This window comes from Desmodus rotundus, chromosome 1 (assembly GCF_022682495.2).
Source record: "Desmodus rotundus isolate HL8 chromosome 1, HLdesRot8A.1, whole genome shotgun sequence".
In the NCBI taxonomy this organism is placed as follows: Eukaryota; Metazoa; Chordata; class Mammalia; order Chiroptera; family Phyllostomidae; genus Desmodus; species Desmodus rotundus.
In genome coordinates this window covers 68,125,371-68,145,829 of record NC_071387.1, presented here as the reverse complement: position 1 = coordinate 68,145,829, position 20,459 = coordinate 68,125,371, and the positions used below count along the sequence as shown (strand labels likewise).

General features: G+C 41.0%; 1 protein-coding gene and 1 long non-coding RNA gene across 2 annotated transcripts; one reads left to right on the top strand and one right to left on the bottom strand.

Moving 5' to 3' along the window:
• Positions 1-7,525: 7,525 nt before the first annotated feature.
• CDKN2B (cyclin dependent kinase inhibitor 2B) lies at positions 7,526-11,469 on the top strand. Its single transcript, XM_024558391.3, has 2 exons — positions 7,526-7,758; positions 9,993-11,469. The coding sequence occupies exons 1-2, from the start codon at positions 7,603-7,605 to the stop codon at positions 10,251-10,253; spliced, it is 417 nt and encodes a 138-aa protein (XP_024414159.2). The 5' UTR covers positions 7,526-7,602; the 3' UTR covers positions 10,254-11,469.
• On the bottom strand, positions 7,767-20,402 carry LOC128780981 (uncharacterized). The gene is made up of 3 exons (XR_008426917.1): positions 20,065-20,402; positions 16,516-16,567; positions 7,767-7,911 (listed from the first exon to the last, which is right to left on the bottom strand). It is a non-coding gene; the product is annotated as an uncharacterized lncRNA (long non-coding RNA).
• Between the last annotated feature and the right edge of the window lie 57 nt (positions 20,403-20,459).

Sequence of the window (20,459 nt, the reverse complement as noted above, 5' to 3'; positions counted from 1 at the left end):
TAAACCCATGTCTCTACGGTCAATGAATATTTGACAAAGGGTACAACAGCATAAAATGGAGTAAAAATTGTCTCGTGAACAAATGGTGCTGAGAGATGCAGAATGGTACATACAAAAAAAAAGGAAACTAGACCACCAACATACACCATACACAAGAATAAACTCAAAATGGCTAAAAAGACTTAAACATAAGCCACAATGCCAAAAAAAAAAAAAAGTCCTAGAGGAAAAAAACATAGGCAGTAAAATTTCAGACATCCCCCACAGCAATATTTTCACCAATACACCTTCTACAGCAAGGGAAATAAAGGAAAGATTAAAGAACTGGGACTACATCAAATTTAAAAGTTTCTGCATGACTAAAGAAAACATGATCAAAATGAAAATGGAACCAACCGTATGGGAAAACATATTTGCCAATGATACCTTGGACAAGGGTTTGATCTCCAAAATATATAAAAAACTCATACAACTCAATGCTGGGAAAACAAGCAATCCCATTAAAAACTGGGCTAAGGACCTTAACAGACACTTCTCCAAGGAGGACATACAGAGAGCCCATGAGCATATGAAAGGATGCTCAACATCACTAGCCATCATAAAGATGCAAATTAAAACCACAGTGAGATACGATCTCCTCCCAGTCAGCATGGCCATCATAAACAAATCAACAAACAACAAGTGCTCATGAAGATACAGAGAAAGGGAACCCTAGTGCACTGCTGGTGGAAATCCAAACTTGTGCAGCCACTGTGGAAAACAGTGTGGAATTTCCTCAAAAAACTGAAAGTGGGCCCTGGCTTGTGTGGCTCTGTGGACTGAGCGCCAGCCTGCAAACCAAAAGGTCACTGGTTCAATTCCCTGTCAGGGCACATGCCTGGGGTGCAGGCCAGTCCCCAGTTGGGAGCATGTCAGAGGTAACCAACCGATATTTCTCTCCCTCTCTTTCTCTCTCCCTTCCCCTCTCTCTGAAAATAAATAAAATCTTTAAAAATACACAAAAACTAAAAATGGAACTGTCTTTTGACCCAGTGATTCCACTGCTAGGATTATACCCTAACAATCCTGAAGCATCAGTTCAAAAGAACCTATGTACCTCTATGTTCATAGCGGCATTATTTACAACAGCCAAGTGCTGGAAAGAGCCTAAGTGCCCATCAGTAAATGAGTGGATCAAAAAAATATGGTACATTTACAAAATGGAATACTATGCAGCAGAAAAAAGGAATTCTACCTTTCACAACAGCATGGATGGAACTGGAGAGTATTACACGAAATGAAATAAGCCAGGTGGTGAAAGACAAGTAACATATAATTTTACCTATAATAAGAACCTAATGAACAAAACAAACAACAGAGCAAAATAGAACCAGAAGCATGGAAACAAGGAACAAACTGACAAGGACCAAAGGGGTGGGAGGCAGAGGATAAGGGAAGAAAGGGAAAGAGCCTAGTTAAAGAACAGGTATAAATGATCCAAGGACATGGACAACAGGGTGGGGATTGACTGTGTTAGCATTGTGTGGGTGGGGCAAGGAGAGCAATGGAGGGAAATTGGGACAACTGTAATAGAAGAAAAATAAATATATAAAAAACAAAAATTGCAAAACGTTAAAAAGAACACCTGGATTTTAATAAGGTTTTGACTTTAAAAAAAAATGTATCCACAGTATATCAGATTAATCAAATCCTAAAGCCAACTGGTTTTGCTAAGATATGTGTATATATGTTTGTGTGTGTGTGCTCAAGAATTTTTAAACAAAGAATACTCCTAAAATTAATAAATTTTGTTTAAAAAATCACCATATTTTGTCCAAGTGGGTTTTATGCAAGAGCCATGGAAAGAAAATATGCTTTATCAGAAATGTAGGGATTATCCCCAATGAAAGATTATTAAACAAGTTCAAATATAATACATTTCTAAGAAAAAGGCAAATTAAATATGTAATATATGTTAAGTAACACTCTTCAGAGAAAAATAAGATAAAGTAACACTTTCAATTCATTGATCTTTTCAGCATAATTTTCAAAAAATTAAGCTCCCAGGAGCTCTTTTTTCAGAAAATGTTTTCAGTTAATTCAACCTATCACATATCAATGGCTGCTTGAACCATAAAAGAGATACAATCAAATTATATGCCTCTTTGATGGAAATTTATAATGGTAGTTATGAAGTATTTTTGCCAAAATATCAAAGCTGAAATCACATCCAGACCCTGTTCCTAAATAATAAATTAAAAGAATACAAGTGACAGAAAAAAAAAGTTAAATGTCATCAAGCATTCTGCAAAGTCCAGCCTTCAGAAAGCTATAGAATTAACAACCCAACTCCTGAAAAAAAAACAAATTAAAAGGAAAGGGGAAAAGAAAAATAGGGAACAAAGGAAAGATAGGGAAATATAAACTATAAAAACTGGTACCACATTCAACTAATTTCAATGTGTTGATCTTAATTTTACCTTTATTCAAATAATTAATAACAGTTAAAAGGAAATAAAAAGTGCTATGTCTAAAAGTTGGAGGAGATTCTGTTTTGAACTGAATTGTGTCCCCCCAAAAAATATTCATGTTAAATCTTTAACCCCAGGTGTCTCATAATGTGACTATATTTGAAGATAGAGCATTTAAAGAGGTGATTGAGTTCAAAAAAGTCTGTTAGGGTGGGCCCTAATAAAATCTGATTGGTGTCCTCACGAGAAGAGAAAATTTGGACACACAAGAGATACCACGGGCTTGCATGAACACAGGTTGACTTTGTGAGCAGGCTTTAGGACCCTGACCATCTGCAAGCCAAGGAGAGAGGCCTCAGGAGAAACCAAAACTGAGAAAATAAATTTCTTTGTTTCAGCCATGCAGTCTGTTGTATTTTGGAATGGCAGCTTTAAGAAACTAATATGTTAAAATGATGAATATGTCCACCATTCTACTAAACTTAAGAAACAAGTATGGTGATGTAGAAGGAGATACACTGTGGATCCTGGAGCAATAAATCTCAACTGATGAAATGGAGAAAATCAAGCCTCCTGGTGGGAGGTGGATCATATACAGTTTGAAAAAGCCACGAAAACTGATCTCAAATATTCTCTCCCCACTTAGAAATGTTGTCTTGGATTCAACTATGTGCAAGTTGTGCTACTCCTTCTCTTGGTCACTCAACCTATTCTATTCACACTTTATAGTGAGTTCATACATAGTTTCACCAACTAGAATATAAACATTATCACTAGGGATAATACTGGAACTGACTCTACTCATTCACTTCTATTTACACACAAAATTTAGACCAATTTACCATCTACTTTCTCTCTTCCAGCTTATAAATTATCCATACTATTAAAAGGCACAGCTGTGACAATTCCAAGTTTCAGCTGTCCACTGTGTTCTCATCTATTCCAAGCATTAACAACATGTTATATTTAGTCCTAGAGACAGATGGGTTTCAGGAAGAGGTAAAATGTTCATTATCTTATTCTATTGTCCAAGACAAATGTGCTATTGTATTATGTGTAAAATGTCATCTTTGAAGTCCATTAAGCATATGTTATGAGTTGAGCCATCTGGAAAATACAGTATAGACTGGAAAATACTTATAAGCCAGTTTATTGCTTTTTTTCAGTTAAGCTTACCGTGACAGCTGCTAATAACTATGTGGTGTAAATGATAGATGCTCTGAAGCTACACAGGTTAGCTGCTACCTCCAATGACGATTAGCTAGTATGTAAGTTACTTAACTTCTCTGATACTTTTGTCTTGTCTGTAAAATTAGGATACTAATGCATGCTGCACAGGGGATGAGGATTAAATAAAATAATGCTTGTAAAGCGCTTGGAACAGAGTAGACAATAAATGTAATGTCTTCCCTCTTTTAAATATAGAGGATATTTAATATTCTTTTCCTAAATAATATTAGGTAGTCCAATAATATTTGGAAACCAGATTGAGCACTTTGGTTTTGTAAAGAAGTTCACTGAGCTTCCATGTGATTTTCTTTGAATTTCAGAGGACAAAACGCTTTGGAAGATTAAGTTTGAAGCTTCCTCAGGAATTCTCAGTCTGGAGTGGATTAGGACCACCCAGACATGCATACTAGGGAAGCGCTGTCCGTGGTGCTAGTAATCGTGCATACCCCTGGCAACATTTCCCCCACCCCAAGTTCTTTTCTAATCAACTTGCTTAGCGAAGCTCACATATCTCTCTCATGGTAGCATCTCAGTCATCCTGCCCACTGGGTCTTCACCTTTCTTAACACCTTTTATCTATGTCCCCATTGCCATAATTATCTTCCATCTCTTTATCACCTCTAAATAGTTTTTATTTTCCAAACACTTTGTCCATGCCTACCACTTAAGAAGGTGGCTCACAAATTGGCTCAAGCTATCCCTGGCTGGTGTGGCTCAGTGGATTGAGTGCCGGCCTGCACACTGTGGTTGCTGGTTCAATTCCCAGTCTAGGGCACATGCCTGGGTTACAGGCCAGGTCCCCAGTAAAGGGTGTGAGAGAAGCAACCACACATCAATGTTTCCCTCTTTCTCCCTACCTTCCCCTCTCTAAAAATAAATAAATAAGATCTTTTTTAAAAATAAAAAAATTGGATCAAGCTATCTTTTCCTAACCTTTTTGTTAAGTTTCAGAGAAATACAAGGTGAGAACACAGGAAACAGTTAATTTCCAATGCATTCTCTCTTTTTTTTAAGATTGTATTTATTTATTTTTACAGAGAGGGGAAGGGAAGGAGAAATATAGGGAAAGAAACATCAAGTGCAGGCTCTTGCACGCCCCCACTGGGGACCTGGCCTGCAACCCAGACATGTTCCCTGACTGGGAATCAAACCAACGACCCTTTGGGTTGCAGGCCAGCACTCAACCACTGAGACACACCAGCCAGGGCTCTAATGCATGCTTTAAAGACTGTCCTCAGGTAGCAACTCCTCTACACTTTCCCTTCACTTCCATCTTGAGTTATGTTCCCAACCTCCTTACTCCCCAAATACCCTGTGAACACAAGTCTCAGTAAAGTTATCATATTAAATTGAAACTATTTATTATTTGAGTGCCAGCAGAGAGAGTTTCTTAAAAGCCAGGACCTATATCTTAGTCAAATCTGACTTCCTGGACAGGCTGGACTAAGTTTTGTTGAACTAAATTTAATGACTGGATCCATTAGAGGGAAGGTTGCAACAACACTCCTTTAAAAGGCAACCTGCCTTGTGACATTTGGCTGTGCACCAAATTTCAGGGTAGCTAGGCTGTTCTGATGAAGATATACTGGTCTGAGCTCATTTGCCACTACATCTACCTATATCAGTCTGGTGAGTCAGCCCCTGAGAGCGACCGGCAAAGAACTAATGTCATTCATTTCAAAGACTCTGGCTTCGTACTGTCCATCTTCTATCTTCCTTCTCCCGTTCTACCCACATACCTGTAATTCCCAATATATTGCATGGGGACTGGCCCCAAATACTAAACAAAAACAACTCATTGGTGCTTTTCACCTAAAAGTAGATGTCTATTGCTCTGGCCACACCAAGGAATGGAGACACCATCAACAAATGAAGAGACAATTTCTTTTTCCAGATAGGAGTAGAGAGTAATTAGAAACTGAAAGCTGTCCTGGCTGGGTGGCTCAGTTGTTTGGAGCATTGTGCATATGCCAAAAGGTTGCTGGTTCGATCCCCAGTCAGAGCACATATGGGAGGCAACTGATCTCTCTCTCTCTCTCTCTCTCTCTCTCTCTCTCTCTCTCCCCCCTCCTCCCTCCCTCCTCCCTTCCTCTCTCTCTCTAAAGTCAATAAACAGAGTCTCAGGTGAGGATAAAAAATAAAATAAAAAGAAACAGGTACCTAAGAACTGTGGGTGGGGTGAGACAGAAAAAAACCTGTTACTAATACTGCCTCCTTCCCTTCCTCATCCAAGTGGATTTCTACTCTGTTGAGAGTCAGTCAGTATATCTTCAGGCCTAACCACCACTTCCTTCAAAGAGCTCTTCTTCATTCTACAATGGTTTGAGAGGAGGGGAATCCAAGCTAAGGCATGCTAGAAGAAACATACGAAGTTTCTCATTTGTAAGTAAGCAAGCAATTGCCCCTCCTTTAAGAACCTTCCTCCTTGGCACTCTGAACCAAAAATGATGTGGTAAATAAAAACTACTCAGTGTTAGAAGAGACCCACTTTCATGTAGTTCCTCACCAACATTTTTAGGCAACGGACACAAAATTTTTTTAAATCTTTAAAGCAATGCATGTGTTAATTCAAACTCACCTTGGAAGATTAGGAAGAAAAGCACTTTGCCTTTAAATCTTCAGAAGAGGATTTAATGACAGGTTCAGCCTGTTTAACATCAGGGCCAGCACCACACCCCTGTTTTATTATGTTTCATTATTACTGCATAAATGTCCCTTATTACTCATGACAAATAAAAATAAAATACTTGCTGAGCTGGGTTTTAATAGGTAAGAGTGCGAACAAAAACTGTTCAAATATCGTGAAGGTGGGATCTCAGATTCTTGAAATATATATTTTAAGTATCTAATGTGTACCAGCTCGCCACTCTCAATCTCAAACCAGTTTTTTAAAAGGATTGTACCCATAATTCAAAGATGGAAAGAGTAAAAAGCACATTCAAAACAAGATTCTCGGGATTTTTCACTGAAACTGATTTTTGACTGATTCAAATAGGAAGACACATCCAGAAGAAAAGTGCAAGATACGAAGCTAGTAAAGTTCAAGTACTACCTGAGGGGAAGGGATAAATTTTACCTGCATGACAGGTGCAGAGCTGTCACTTTCGGATATCTTAAGAGAGACAAGAGTGATTTTAAATGCCTCCTTCTCAGCCATTGATTATACAAGGAGCAACTAATGTTTCCAGCGTGGAAACAGTGGGCCCAACTAGGGCTGAAGTAATAAAAATCCTCAGCACCGCCTGCTGGAGGGAGCTAAGCACATGGATTCAACACTTCCAAAAACTTAGCCAAGACTTTGCTGGACACCGGCGGCGTAGCAGGGTGGCCTCCGCGCTCCCGGAGTCTGGCGCATGCGTCCCAGCAAGGTCTGGGCCGGCTCTCCCCACCCCGCCCCAGTCGCTACCTAGTCTTCGGTGGCGTCATCTGCTGACCCCGCCTCCTGGCCAGCCCTCTGCAGTTTGCCGGAGCCCGCCGGCCGGACACGGGAGGAGCCTAAGGGGGTGGGGAGAGCCCTGCCGGGCTGCCTAGCTGGAAACCGTTTCAGTCCTTGCCGGCTTCCCACTCCCCGGGAGTGGAGCTCCTCAGTGAATTGAGGACATTACAACGCGCCTGCACTGTGCAGCCGGAGCCCCTTTGCGCTCGGCTGAGGTGTCGCGAGGCGCCTTTTCCAGGGAGTGAGGCGGGAGCGTCCACTAATTCGCGGGCACCGGGCAAAGCCCAACTTAAAGACGGGCCATTTGGCCTTGGCACCAGCCCCCGAGTCGCAGAAAGACGGCGAAGGAGACTGGAGCTGAGCGAAGCCGTCCCGGGGAGGAGAGAGCGCTCCCGGGCGAGCTGGGGAGGGAGGGAGGGAGGAGTGTCGTGTAGTTCAGGGCCAGCGGCGGATCATCCGGGCCATTTTTTTCCTGGTGGCTACGAAATGTGGGAAGAGGACAAGATCCTGCTCGGTGGTGGCAGCAGCGATGCGGGTCTGACCAGCGCCGCGGCGCGGGGGCAAGTGGAGACTGTGCGGCAGCTCCTAGAGGCCGGTGCGGATCCCAACGGAGTCAACCGCTTCGGCCGGCGCCCGATCCAGGTAACTGGGGCCCGGGGTCCTCGCCAGCAGGGGGCGCACGAACGCGCGGGCGCGGCCTCCGTGGGACGAGTCTGGGATCTAGGTCTCCATTGTTTCTCTCTTGCTAGAGGTGTGGAGCCCAGGTGTGAAGCAGCTTTTTATCCACCAAAAACCCTAAAGAAAGGGAATAAAAAACCCACTGCTTCAGTTTGGTGTTTTGTTTTGTTTTGCTTAATGATGGAAAAAATATCAATATATCCTTTCCCTTCTCTGGATCAGAGAAGCAAGGTGTAGATTCAATTGAGGAGGAAAGTGGAAAGGGAAAGGTTACTTGGGTAGAACTGTTTTGCTTTCTCTAAAGTCTACTTTCACCGATACAGAGAAATTACAACTTACGCATATTGGACAGTATTTAAGGAATCACACAAAATCATAGCACATGAAAAAATTAAAAGTGAACTTCTAAGCTGCAACATGAATTTTCTTGTATTTTTCCCTGCTAGAGGTGAATTGATAAAAGGATCAAGATTCCTAAACCACAATACTTAATTTTTTTTTATTTGATGGCAGCATTATCTCTTGAGTGTTACACAGGAAAAAGATGCTTCTACGGATTTCTACTGTTTAATTACCATACCGAATACCTGTATTACAAAAGCATTCCCACAGCAACTGTTAAGTCTTTTTTAAATGGAAAAGAGTCTTCATAAATAACTAACCTCTTTATGTTAAAATACACTTATTCAATGTTTATTATTCCCACTTTAGTACTGATATATTTTTAATCCCTTTAAAATCTAAGGCGATGTTTTCGTGCTTTACTGTTGACTGTTATGGTCATACTTAGTACTCACCACACCATCACCTTCCAGAACCAAGCTTTTATTAAGGAATCTTGTCAATATTGTAGATTTTAAAGAAAAGATGTATTCATTCCTTTTGAATTCTTATATAAATATTACAAGAAATGGGGGATGGTTCAAAGCAGCCAAAATACGGTAAAGTAGTTCTCAAAGATTTTAAACTATACTAATAGTTGTATAAATAGGTTTTATTCATCATTTTAATTCACCATTTTCTGAGATATGAAGAACCACTTCCCCCTTCTCTGCCTGTGAAACAGCCTGTAATGTCACCAGTAGGGATAATAGCATATCTTGGTTTTTAAGCAAGGAAATGGACGCTTCTAATGTTCAGGAAACAAAAATTTTGGTGTACTGTCTTTCAATTACATGGTGCATTTTAAAACACAGCCACAAGAACAAATAGTTACATTTTGGATATTTAATTATCAAAAATTGTTTTATTGTTAAAATAAGAAAGTAAATGCTTGCATAATGTATATGTGTACAAATGGGTACTATAGAACTACTCCAAACATCATTTTTCTAAGTTACACATTGTTCTGATTCAACTACTAACATCCAAGTTCTTTTTATATAGAAAAACAATTACTACTTAACATTATAAAATCCTGTACAATGTATTTATGGTGTTTATTTTGTTACATTAAGTATATTACCCTCTAAACTTTAGCCCTTCTCCATAAAATTAAGTTAAATATTTAAAATGATGAACTATTTATTCACAACAAATTTTTTCATTATCTTAGAAAATACTGTGTGACTTCCTTTACTTTTTCTCTTATACTTCCAATTTTGGCTCAAGTTGTAGGACCATATGTTTATAAGCACAGACATATATGACTGAAAAACAAAAGCTTTCCACAGAGGATTTACTATGCAAACTGAACCCTATTTTAAATTTAGTTGTTTCTTATTCTCTCCCCTAAAGCATTAATCTAAATTACGTATATACGTGAGCTGACTGCTATTCTAATAAAGATTTTTAGACCCGGATTATGGCTGGGGGATGGGGAGAGCAAGGGAAATAATTTAAGACTTTAAAAGCCTTTAAACTTAACACCAATTATTCTTTTTCTTTCTTTTCTTTCTTTTTCTTTTCCCACAATGACGACAAGTACTTTACCATCAGCTCTTTCTTGTCTCAGCATGTTTGGAGAATAAACTGAACCTCAATTAGTAAAGAGCACAACTGGGGCCGGTGAGGGGTCTGGGCAGGGGGAAATACTGCATCAGCAAATGAAGTTTAACCAGACTCCTGAGGCTCCTGAGCACCTCTGCATTAAGTAGATACTTCATGAATACGTATTTCTCTAAAGTGGCTCTACCTGTCCTTGCCGGGGCCTGCATCTCGCTGTCCCCTCACCCAGACCGTTCTGCTCCCTCCGGCAGGTCATGATGATGGGCAGCACCCGCATAGCAGAGCTGCTGCTGCTCCACGGCGCGGACCCCAACTGCGCCGACCCCGCCACCCTCAACCGACCTGTGCACGACGCTGCCCGGGAGGGTTTCCTGGACACGCTGGTGGCGCTGCACCGAGCAGGGGCGCGGCTGGACGTGCGCGATGCCTGGGGCCGCCTGCCCCTGGACCTGGCGGAGCAGCAGGGCCACCTGGACGTCGCCCGGTACCTGCGCGCAGCCGCAGGAGACTGATGGCCGGTGCGCCCAGCAGCGCACAAGGACTTTTCTTTTCTCCCCAGTTCCCCACCCCCAACTTAGCCCCACGAAGGCTGCAAACGTGGAGCGGCGGAAAACCTAAGCTTTCCTGGGCAACTAGATTCCTCGTGGGGAAGGAGGGGCAGGCCGGAAGTAAAATATTTTTTTCTTCCTGGATCTAACCTTCGACAGACTCCGTGAAGCCAAACTCAAGAGAGGTGGGGCAAGTGGATTTTCAATGAGATTTTGGGGTGTAATGTTTAGTTCCCAGGTTTACTTTAAAGGGTTTTCTGGCGAAAAATGGCATATGAAGAAGTCCACGAAGGACCCCTAGTGATGGGGGCAGAGTGGGAGGCACCAGTGATTGGCATCCGGTGGGAGGTTGATGAGATGGTCATCCCATGGACCTTGAAGCAGCCCCAAGTAAGCCCCCACTCCGGGCTTTAGGCTCTGGGGACTAAACGGGAAAACATGAAGAGTGAAGATAATGATGATGGTCCCTGTGGGTTGCAGTAGCCACCCAATGCCTTACCGGCTGTGTGAGCAAGTCACCTGTAAAAACATGTTCAGTGGAAGTCCTTGGAGACAGCGCCACCGGATGGTGACGAAAAGAGAGGATGGGAACCACTACGCTTATTTGCCCTTATATTTTAAAATCCGTGGGTCACATTGATGCAAGACAGCTCTCAGGAGGGGCGGGCACTTGCTGCTTGTCGGTCAGTCCAGGAGAGCTTCCTGCGGCATTCCAGATGTCAGCGAACAGTAACAAGTGGTGGGTCGTAGCGAGAGAAACTGTAGCGGTTAACTAACGGCTTGCTTTATTTATACAATAGGATACAGAAACACCCCTATAAATCACCACTTGAAAAGACTTCGTGATATTTGGTACATACTTCTGAGATATTCTTCAGTAACAGTCTTACTTAATGGGGAGACTTTAAACAACAAAGTAGGTAACTCGTGGCCCTTGGTAAAGTGATGAGGAAGAACTATAGCTCTTAAGTGAAGCTATTGCACCGTGTCAACGACTACATTACTTTCATCCTTAACCTATTTATTTCTTTGTTAAAGTTTCTGTTTCCTTTCCTAGACTGTCTCAGGGGACCAAACTATGAAATATCCCAAATGTCTTTTACAAGATCAATGCACTGAGCCAGTAATTATCTCCAGATATTTCCCAAAGAGTTACTGAAAGAACAGATTGAGTATAAAATTGTTGGAAATACATGATTATGACTCATGGAATGTCTTAATATCTGCTAAAGATGCACTGCTTTGTGATTTAATTCCCAGTGTTGCTTGATTCATTACAGTATTGAAACAACTGTTACTTCACTGCTTTAATAAAGAAAAAGCAATAGGATTGGACTCCAAGATGTGGGTAAATTAGCTTTAAAAAGTATGTTCATGGATTTACCACTAACTCCTGAGAAATGTTAAAGACTCAAAAATTTATAAAAACTGGTTACACATCCATTGAAAGATTTAGTTATCATGTAGTGTGTGTGTTGTATGACACAAGAGGGAACAGAAAATTAATCTGAGAGGTTTATAGGAAGAGGTGCCTTTGAGCTAAATTAAAAAATCTTTACCTCTCCATCAGTTCTTCATTCTGCAAATGAATATTACTGGGGAAGCTTAGTTGATAATCAGAATATATCGTGTTGGGAAAAATATATAAGCACCTATTACCACATAACTTGTCCCAGGCATGCTTTAAAATTCAGTTGTTCATTTAACAGTTAAAATAAACTGGAAGATAAGTGTTGTTTCCTGTATGAGGAAAATGAGAGAAGTAGCAAGTAGCTTGTCATAGGTCCCAAGATATTCATTCCAGGGCTGTGCAAAGTAACTGTCTGGCTCCAAAGCTATGGTTTGGTTGGGCTGGGTTTCCCCCCTGCACTATCCTGTTCTCCAAAATGACTAATAATAAATATAAAGTCAACTAAAGATTTCTGAAGCAAAAAATATTACCAACATTTGTGCAAGTCTCACTTCCTGACCTTCATTCCAAGAAGATCTGAAAATGAAATAAATTCAGAATTCATTTGGCTCATTTTTATATTTCCTTTTTCAGCTGAGGTGATGGATGAAAAAACAAGTATGATTTACTATGAAAGCAAAATCTATTAAAAATTTCCTGTGCTTTAATGGCTAAAATTAGTCATTTCTGATCTACGGAGTGAAACATTCAAAAGGAGAGCTCAAGATCCATGAGACTCCAAACAGCTTTGGGGAGGTGTCTACATAGGAATGCTTTTTGTGGTATTTTATTTCTGTAAACACAGTATGGTGTCTAAGACCAAATAATTTATCTCATGAAGCTAGGTAACTGACCTTTCAGCAAATAAACAAACTAACTTAACTTACACTTAACATTGAGATTCTATATTGTCCTTCCTTTATGGGAAATGTTAAAAACAAACTACCTGTGTGTTAACATGTAAGTCTAGGGATTTTTTACCACCTCTATAAGTAGTCTCAATTATTTCAAAAAAGACATGCTTATTTTCCTTTTATGCTTTATCATAATCTGGTTACTTTTATAAGAGGGAATAATTTCTCCAATGTTCAAGACATTGGCACTCTACCAAAAGAAGAACAAGTAAAATTAGTTATCTGCAAAGATTATAGAAACCATCTGAAGAAGCACTCTCATGGACTGCTTTCTAGAACAAATACAAGAACCAATGTCATCTAATGTAAAGGAGTCTTGTCTTCATTATTAGCAAACAATTTAGTTATTTTGTGAAAACCTGAAGAATAAATCTTAGGTTGGTGTAATTTCACAGTGTTCTACTACTAAGCTAAAAATAATGATAGATAGATAGAACATGCTTAAAAGTTTTTAAATTAATTTCCTGAAGAAGCCACAGCAGTTTAGTCACAATACACTCATTCTCCTTTTCCCCCCCTATTTTTAACCCAAGGTAAGAAAGAGCGAATGGATGAAAGAGCAATTAAGACCTGGGTTCCACTATTGGTTCTTCAACTAATTAAATACATGACTTACTAAGCCATATAAAAGGTGGGAGTTGGACTATATTACTTTTAAGTTCCCTACCATCACTAAGGTTTTATTCCTTATGAGTTTGTTGCATACACGACTGGCGGGGGGGCGGGGGGGACTGATATCTATTAGTAATAATTTTGCCATGGTATGAGAGGCAAAAAAAGATATATAGAGGAATGGAAAGGAGAGACATTTAAAATTTTTGGAGCCCTAGGAGGGAAATATCTTTATAAGCACCACCTCCCCCAGTTAGTTGGAAAATTACAGAGAAGTTTTGGACACTGAGACAGAAAAGAGGCTTTGTAAAGCAGGTACTTAGTTTTAATTTTAAGGTCTTTCTCACTTCCTCTTACCTCTGATTTTTCCTAATGCTTTTTGTATTTCTCTCATACCACTCACAGCCACTAAAGGAATTAGTTTCTTAAAGTGAGATAAGCAAGTAGATCCAGTATATTCAGAAAATAAAGGTGAGGTAGGTAGTTACAAACTAATGTAAGTGCTCTGAAAGAAAAGGTGCTCTGTAAGCGAGCATGCTATAACAAAGGATTCTGACCTAAGTGGAGTTGGTGTGGAAATTAGAACCTAAAGGTTGGAGATCTTAGAGAAAACAGAAAGTACAAAGTCAAAAGAATGCTAAAATATGTAGAAGAAGTCATTAGAAGATGAGTAACTCTCTGTAAACAGCTGCCATGGACTTTACACACCCATTTCAAAGGGTAAGGAGTTTCCGGTTTGTTTCTATTCAGTTCTTTGAAACTTTAGGTCCTTAAATTTTGCCGGGGTGGTAGTAGCAACCAGCTGTTCAGGGAAGAGTTCCGTATCACCTAAATGTGTACATGCCAACCGTTTCAAAAGGGTAGAAAATTAGGTGAAAAGAAAGCAACAACAGGAATGGAAGGAAGAACAGCATGATAGTGTTTTGTGGAACATGAGTCAATAGTTCAGCTGAATGAATCAAACAAAACCAAAACAAACTGTATATAGCCCACAGACAGGTGGGAATCTGTGAAATGTTTCCAGGCCTAAAATAATGGGAATCCGCTCATTCCCTACTCTTGATTTTCTATAAAACTTTTCTCAACTCGGCTATTAGAAATAGGACGACTCCTTTCTAGACCCTTGAATCCCCCACTCAGGAGGTTTCAATACTATTCCTTGCATAAGGAAAAAATGCTTTACTTTATAGAAATGGTAATTATTATATGTCATCCCTTTATTAACTGTGTACTAAAGGAAAAATTGCTTTGAAGCCAGTGCTAATGAAGTAGATGTAACAGACATGGATTACATATTAAGCACAGTAATATAAATCAACATATATGTCAAAACTGAGCATGCAACTCTGATTTACAAATTTGAAGTTTGAAATAAATAGAAACCAAAGATTTTGCTGCTAGAAAAAAAACCCTATGAGAGATGTATCTACATTATACTCAAAGTTTACAAAGAAACCCAAACACTTATTAATCCCATTCCCACTTAGAAGAGCCTGGTTTGGGCCTCCAGTAGATATATAGAGTCAGTACTGGCACAGAAAATATTTTATAACAGAGTTAAATAAAATGCATAATCTATTTAGCTGCCCTCTTACTTGAAAACATTATGATAGAGATGGTGCTACTTCCTTTGAATCCTTTCATGTTTGACCTCTGGATCCCCCTATCATTTTAAACAACTTCTCTCTACCTTCTCATCCCTTCACAAATGTCTCCATCTCCTTGCCTTAGGTAAAAATTGGGTTTCCCTGAGAATTCCTCTTTCTTTGGCACCACATACTACGTACTGGGCTGTGAACAACGAGAGTGATTCAGGACCAGTAATGAGTGCATACTGCTTAGGTGGCTTCCTATAGTCCCCAACTAAATACATAAGGATTATCCATTATGCTTCAGGTTTCACTCATCTCTTAGAAATAATTGTGTTTTGTTTTCTTCATCAGCTTAAGCTATAATTTCAGTATGTTATTACATATTTTATAATGTCTATAAGCCATAACCATAACATCTAAACATAAAACAGTAAGCAAATTTATTCTGTTGACAACCCCACAGATAGCTCAACAGATATTGACAACATATGGAGTTTTCTTCTGAAGGGTAAGTGTTGGAAATACTTACACCCAATGGTCCTCATTCCATCTATGAATTATGAATTGCTGGGCTCTACCGCCTTTCCTAGGGCACAGTAGTACCCTTTCTAGTAACCTGTATCCCCTCCCTACATGCAACTTAGAGTTATAAACTATAACTTTGCCTAAAATATTTTGACATCCTCTCCTACTCTCTAATCTCTAAACTGCCTTTGAAATTTAGAGTTATCACATATGGGTCTACTCCAGGATTACAGGAGCCTTTTAATCCACTTAAATACTACCATGAACAAAAAAAATGTTATCCCCTTTCTAGGAAAAAAAACTAAATAACATTTAATTTTACATCTACCCCCAGGTATTCATTATATTTGTACAATGATGGTGTTGTCTGCACCAATCATTTCAGACCAATATACAGAGAATTGGTTCTCAACCCTGACACCATATCAGATTCACCCCTGGAGATGGTCTAAATATGGATTTGCTAACCAACTTCAGGTTGTCGGAATTAGAATCTCTTATGTTCGGGGCCCCCAATTTCTGCAATTATTACTTTAATATTCTTGTTCATAGGTAAACTTTCAAACAGTACAGAAAATAAACAGAATTAAGTAAAAATTTCCTGAAACCTCTCTACTGCCCCATTCTCACTTCCCAGCGGTAACCGCTATTTTTCAAAAATTTTAATTAACCTTCCAGAAATATAGGTGCATAGGCAAACACTCTACCCCCAACATTTAGAAAATGTAAATAGAATCATACTATTCTGCAACTAGTAAGAGATATTTGACAACTCCATTATCATGACATATAAATACACTTCATTTTTTATGACTGCATAGTTTTATATTTTATGAATGAACCCCAATTTTTAAAACCAGTCTCTTTTCCACAAACATGCAAATTGCTTTCTTTCTTGTTTTGTTTTTTTTTTTGCTACAACATGTGATGCTCTAAAGAACCTCTTTTGCATCCTTATATGAGCTATCTGTAGCAATTTATAGGAGTAAAATTGCTTATGCTAAGGGTACATCTCCCTCACACACAGAGTTCATCTCTACATATGTATCGGTGTGTAAAATCTATTCAAATCTTTTCATACATGTGAGTCTGTATATACTGTATGTAAGCACATGTATATCTTCAATACTTACTTATAAATGTGTATATATACAGCGATGGGCAAAAGGAGGTTTACAGTTGTTCCTATGGAAAAAGACATGCAGGTTATAATAATACAAGAATAAACTTTGTACTTTGAGTACTTACAACCATAAACCTACTTTTGCCCACCCCTGTATATTGATAACCCATAATTTTATGAGTTATAGAAGAGCAATTGCTGAAACAAAGGGTACATATATACACATACAAGTTTAATAAGTACTGTCAAGTTGCCTTCCAAAACAATTGCGCCACGTTACAATACTGTGTAGGAGTGATTGTTTCCTGACAACTTGGTCGATGTCACTGCTCCTGTTTATTTTTGCCACACCCATAGATGTCATTGTTTCTGTTATGTTGCTTTACTGATAAATAAAAGTAAATATCTTTTCATATATTTTTGACCACTTGACTATTTGTATATCCTGTACTATAAACGTCCCATTATATTGTTCACTCATTTTTACTGGGTTATTTTTTTACTCATTTATGTATTTATTTATATGTTCTAGAAGTTAATCTTTTATTATATATTTAAAAATAGTTCTTAAATCTTGTTTATGGTGTTATTTTTCCCTTATACTGTTGGGGTTTTCAGTTTGAGCATGCATAATATTAGGAAAGTTTCTCATAGAATTTTGCTAATCGAGAGACATGTATGAGAAAACTAGTGTCCTGAGGTGGGGGGGCAGGGAAGACATAAGACAAACTATGTTAAGTAAAATGCCCTCTCCTGTCTCTGCCTATGAGATGAATTTGCTGATCCAAAATAGAAAATCATTTTTCCCAATTGAAAAACTCAGATCTACAGAGTCAGGGGCGGTGTTTTAGGGGTCTGCAAAATATGACCCATTGATCACTCTCTCCCTCTGGCCTTCAGTACGACAGAAGACCACAGGCTTATAGTCCAAAGACCTTCATGATTCCAACAATGGCGCTTGCTGGCCGTAAAGTGTTCGAGATTTGAGCCACTCTGGGTTTCTGTTTTCTCATCTGTAAAATTGGGGTAGTCATCCCAAATTCAAAGGACAACTGTGAAGATAAAGTAAGTAACACACGTGAAAGTGCATATACATAATACTGCTGAGTTCTTAGTCAGACCTTTCTTTGCATTGCACATAGCCAAAAGTCATTTGGAATTCCAGAAGTCTTTGAAATACCACAAATTCATTGTTTTGCTAAAGATTCATCTTCATAATTGTATTTTGCTGAGTCTAACATTAAAATTAGACAGAATTCCCCTGCATACCACAACTAACAAAACACAGGTACTGGGCAGCAGGGGAAAACCAAGGTGGAACTTAAGTTTAAATTTTAAAATGTATAATCATTGAAGGTAGAGTTTACTGTATAATAATCTTGTTCAATCCTCTCACTCAAATGGCATTCCTCTGAAGTGGGCAACTCCCCTTATCCCAGGACAAATTTGGGTAGAGAGGAAATGGTTATAGATTAAGCTATACAGGCCCAATCAACTCAGACATCTCTGAATTTAAACTTAAGTGGGAAACTGAGGCTCAACAGATCCCTCAAGCATAATGGGATAACATAATGTTTTAATTTTATATATCAACTTGGGTAGGCTAGAGTACCCAATTGTTTGGTAAAACACCAATCCAGATGTTGCTGTGAAGTTTTGTTTTGTTTTGTTTTAGATATAATTAACATTTAAATCCACAGACTTTGAATTAAGCAGATTTTTCCTCCATAATGTGCATGGGCCTCATCCAATCAGTTGAAGGCCTTAAATGAAAAGACTGAGATTCCCCAAGGAAGAAGGAATTCTGTCTCCAGGCTGCCTTCTGATTCAAAACTACAACTTCAGCTCTTCCCTGAGTCTCCAGCCCGCCAACCTGTCTTGCAGATTTCAGACTTACTACCCCGCACAATCCGGTCAGCCAACTCTTTAAAATACACACACACATACACTATTGGTTCTTCTTTTCTGGAGAACCCTAATAATTTCAAGAGACGTGTCCTACAGGTCTTCGTGCCCTCACCCATCATAGTTCATTGGTACGGCTAATCACCCTGCCTGGACCCAGGAACCCCTTAACTCTCTGACTTCTCCAGGGCTCTTAGGTGCTACTATGCTGAAATTGGGCATCATTTTTCCTTCAGGATGCTTTCTCTGAACTATCCACTCTCTAAATTGCCCCTCATTTGTCGCCATAAAACGAAATACCCTCATTATAATTGTAATTATAATCTCTCCTATGAAGTTTTCTTTGGGGGGCGGTGCGTCATTGTGGTGCAAGACAAAACAGGATCTGGCTCCTGTGGACTTGGCACACCACTGTGAGATAGAAACAACAGACAATTACATAAGATAATTTCTGTATGCTAAATGCAATTCAAAACAAAACAAATCACGGTGATTTGACGGCCTCTGAAAGAGGAAGAGTCTGGGAGGTGAGAAGGAGCTAGCCTGTGAAGAGCCTGAAAAAAATGGCATTCACTCTAGACACAGGAGTAGCAAGCAGCCTTAGCACCGAGGACGGTGTTCCGGGAAATTCCGAGTCCTGCAGGAGAGCCAAGAGGTGCATTTGTAAAAACTCTAAAGAGCTACTTGGAGTGGCTATTTAAGATTGGTCCCTCACTGAGGGATGGAGTGGAGGAAGCCTGCCGCTAGACCTGGCCAGTCAGATAGGGTCGGATTGTCCAAGCCTCACTTTCCTCCTCCTTCGACTTGTCGGCTCCCGAGCCCCGGATCCACTTGGCAGCCAGGCCACTAGGCCTGAGCACAAGAAGAAGCCAACGAGAGGCGGGCCACCTTTTAGACTCCAAAGGCTGGGCCTAGTCCCACATCCTCTCTTACAAGCCCGGCCTGCCAGGCCTCGCCTCTGGCCCTCGAGGCTCTGGATCGAGGGAGACTAAGTGCACGCCCGGAGGCTGGGGCACAAGGTCTGCCTCGCCGGGCAGAAAGCGGCGTCCTGGGCTCGACTTCCAGCTGCCGGGAGCTGGCGAGCCCGCAGTCAAGCTCTACGCACGCAACCCGAGCGCTGGACCCCGCCAGACTGCGCTCTGGAGCCCGGCTGCTCCAAGTCTTCAGGCCACGACCGTGTCCTCGACACACCCCTGCTTTCTGCTGCTGCTGTCCTTCCCTCGCTTTTCCTGCTCCGAGTGGACAGCGCCGGGGGAGGGGGAGGGGAGTCCAGAAAGCAAGGATCCCTGATGTGGAAGGAAAGCGGGGAGAGGGAGGAGGGGAGCGGAGGGCACAGGAGCGCGGAGAGGATTCGGGCGAGGAGGGGGGCGGGTGCCGGAGGAGGCGGCCGGGCACAGCCCAGGGCCGCAGAAGTAGAACTCGGGGAGAAGGCGGGGTGAGCCGAAGACGCGCGGGAGCAGCCGGTGGGGGAGGGGAGCGCCGGGGCAGCAGGAAAGAGGAAGATGCTGAAAGGTTAAAAACGAAAATAAAAAACTGCCGGGTGAAATGACCAGTTCTCGACCCACCCCGGTGCCCTCCGCAAGGCAGAGAGGAGGGTGAGGAAGGGGCGTCCGACCCGGCGGGGACCCCGCGGTTGGGGCTCCGCCACGCCTACCTGACCGGGGCCCCGGCCCGTCGCTCCCACGGCGCCAGCGCCGCGCCGTGTCGCGGAGTCGCATCGGCTGCGCGCGGAGGTTTCCCTTCATTTCACTCCTTTCCCATCAGAAGTAGAGCATAGCGCCATTTCTTTCAAAACTGATATCCAGCCTGCTGAATGGCGGGTAGAGCAATGACGTGATCTTGCCTGTTTTGTTTCTTTTTCTCTTTCTGAATAACCCGGTTTGGAGAGTTGGCAGACCCTGGGCGAGGGGCACGAGGAATAAAGTAAGGGACGCGGGAGGCTGCGCGCGAAGCCGCGGAAGCGCCACAGTCCGTTCCCGGTGGCAGTCAGGTGACGGGCGCTGAGGGGGCGGGCTGCCTGGAGATGCGTCTGTCGTCAGGACCTGGAGC

Excerpts from the sequence above, each read along its gene's own strand:
- CDKN2B (XM_024558391.3), top strand. The coding sequence starts at position 7,603 with ATGTGGGAAGAGGACAAGATCCTGCTCGGTGGTGGCAGCAGCGATGCG. Across the intron at positions 7,759-9,992 it reads TCGGCCGGCGCCCGATCCAG|GTCATGATGATGGGCAGCAC; the intron begins GTAACTGGGGCC and ends TCCCTCCGGCAG.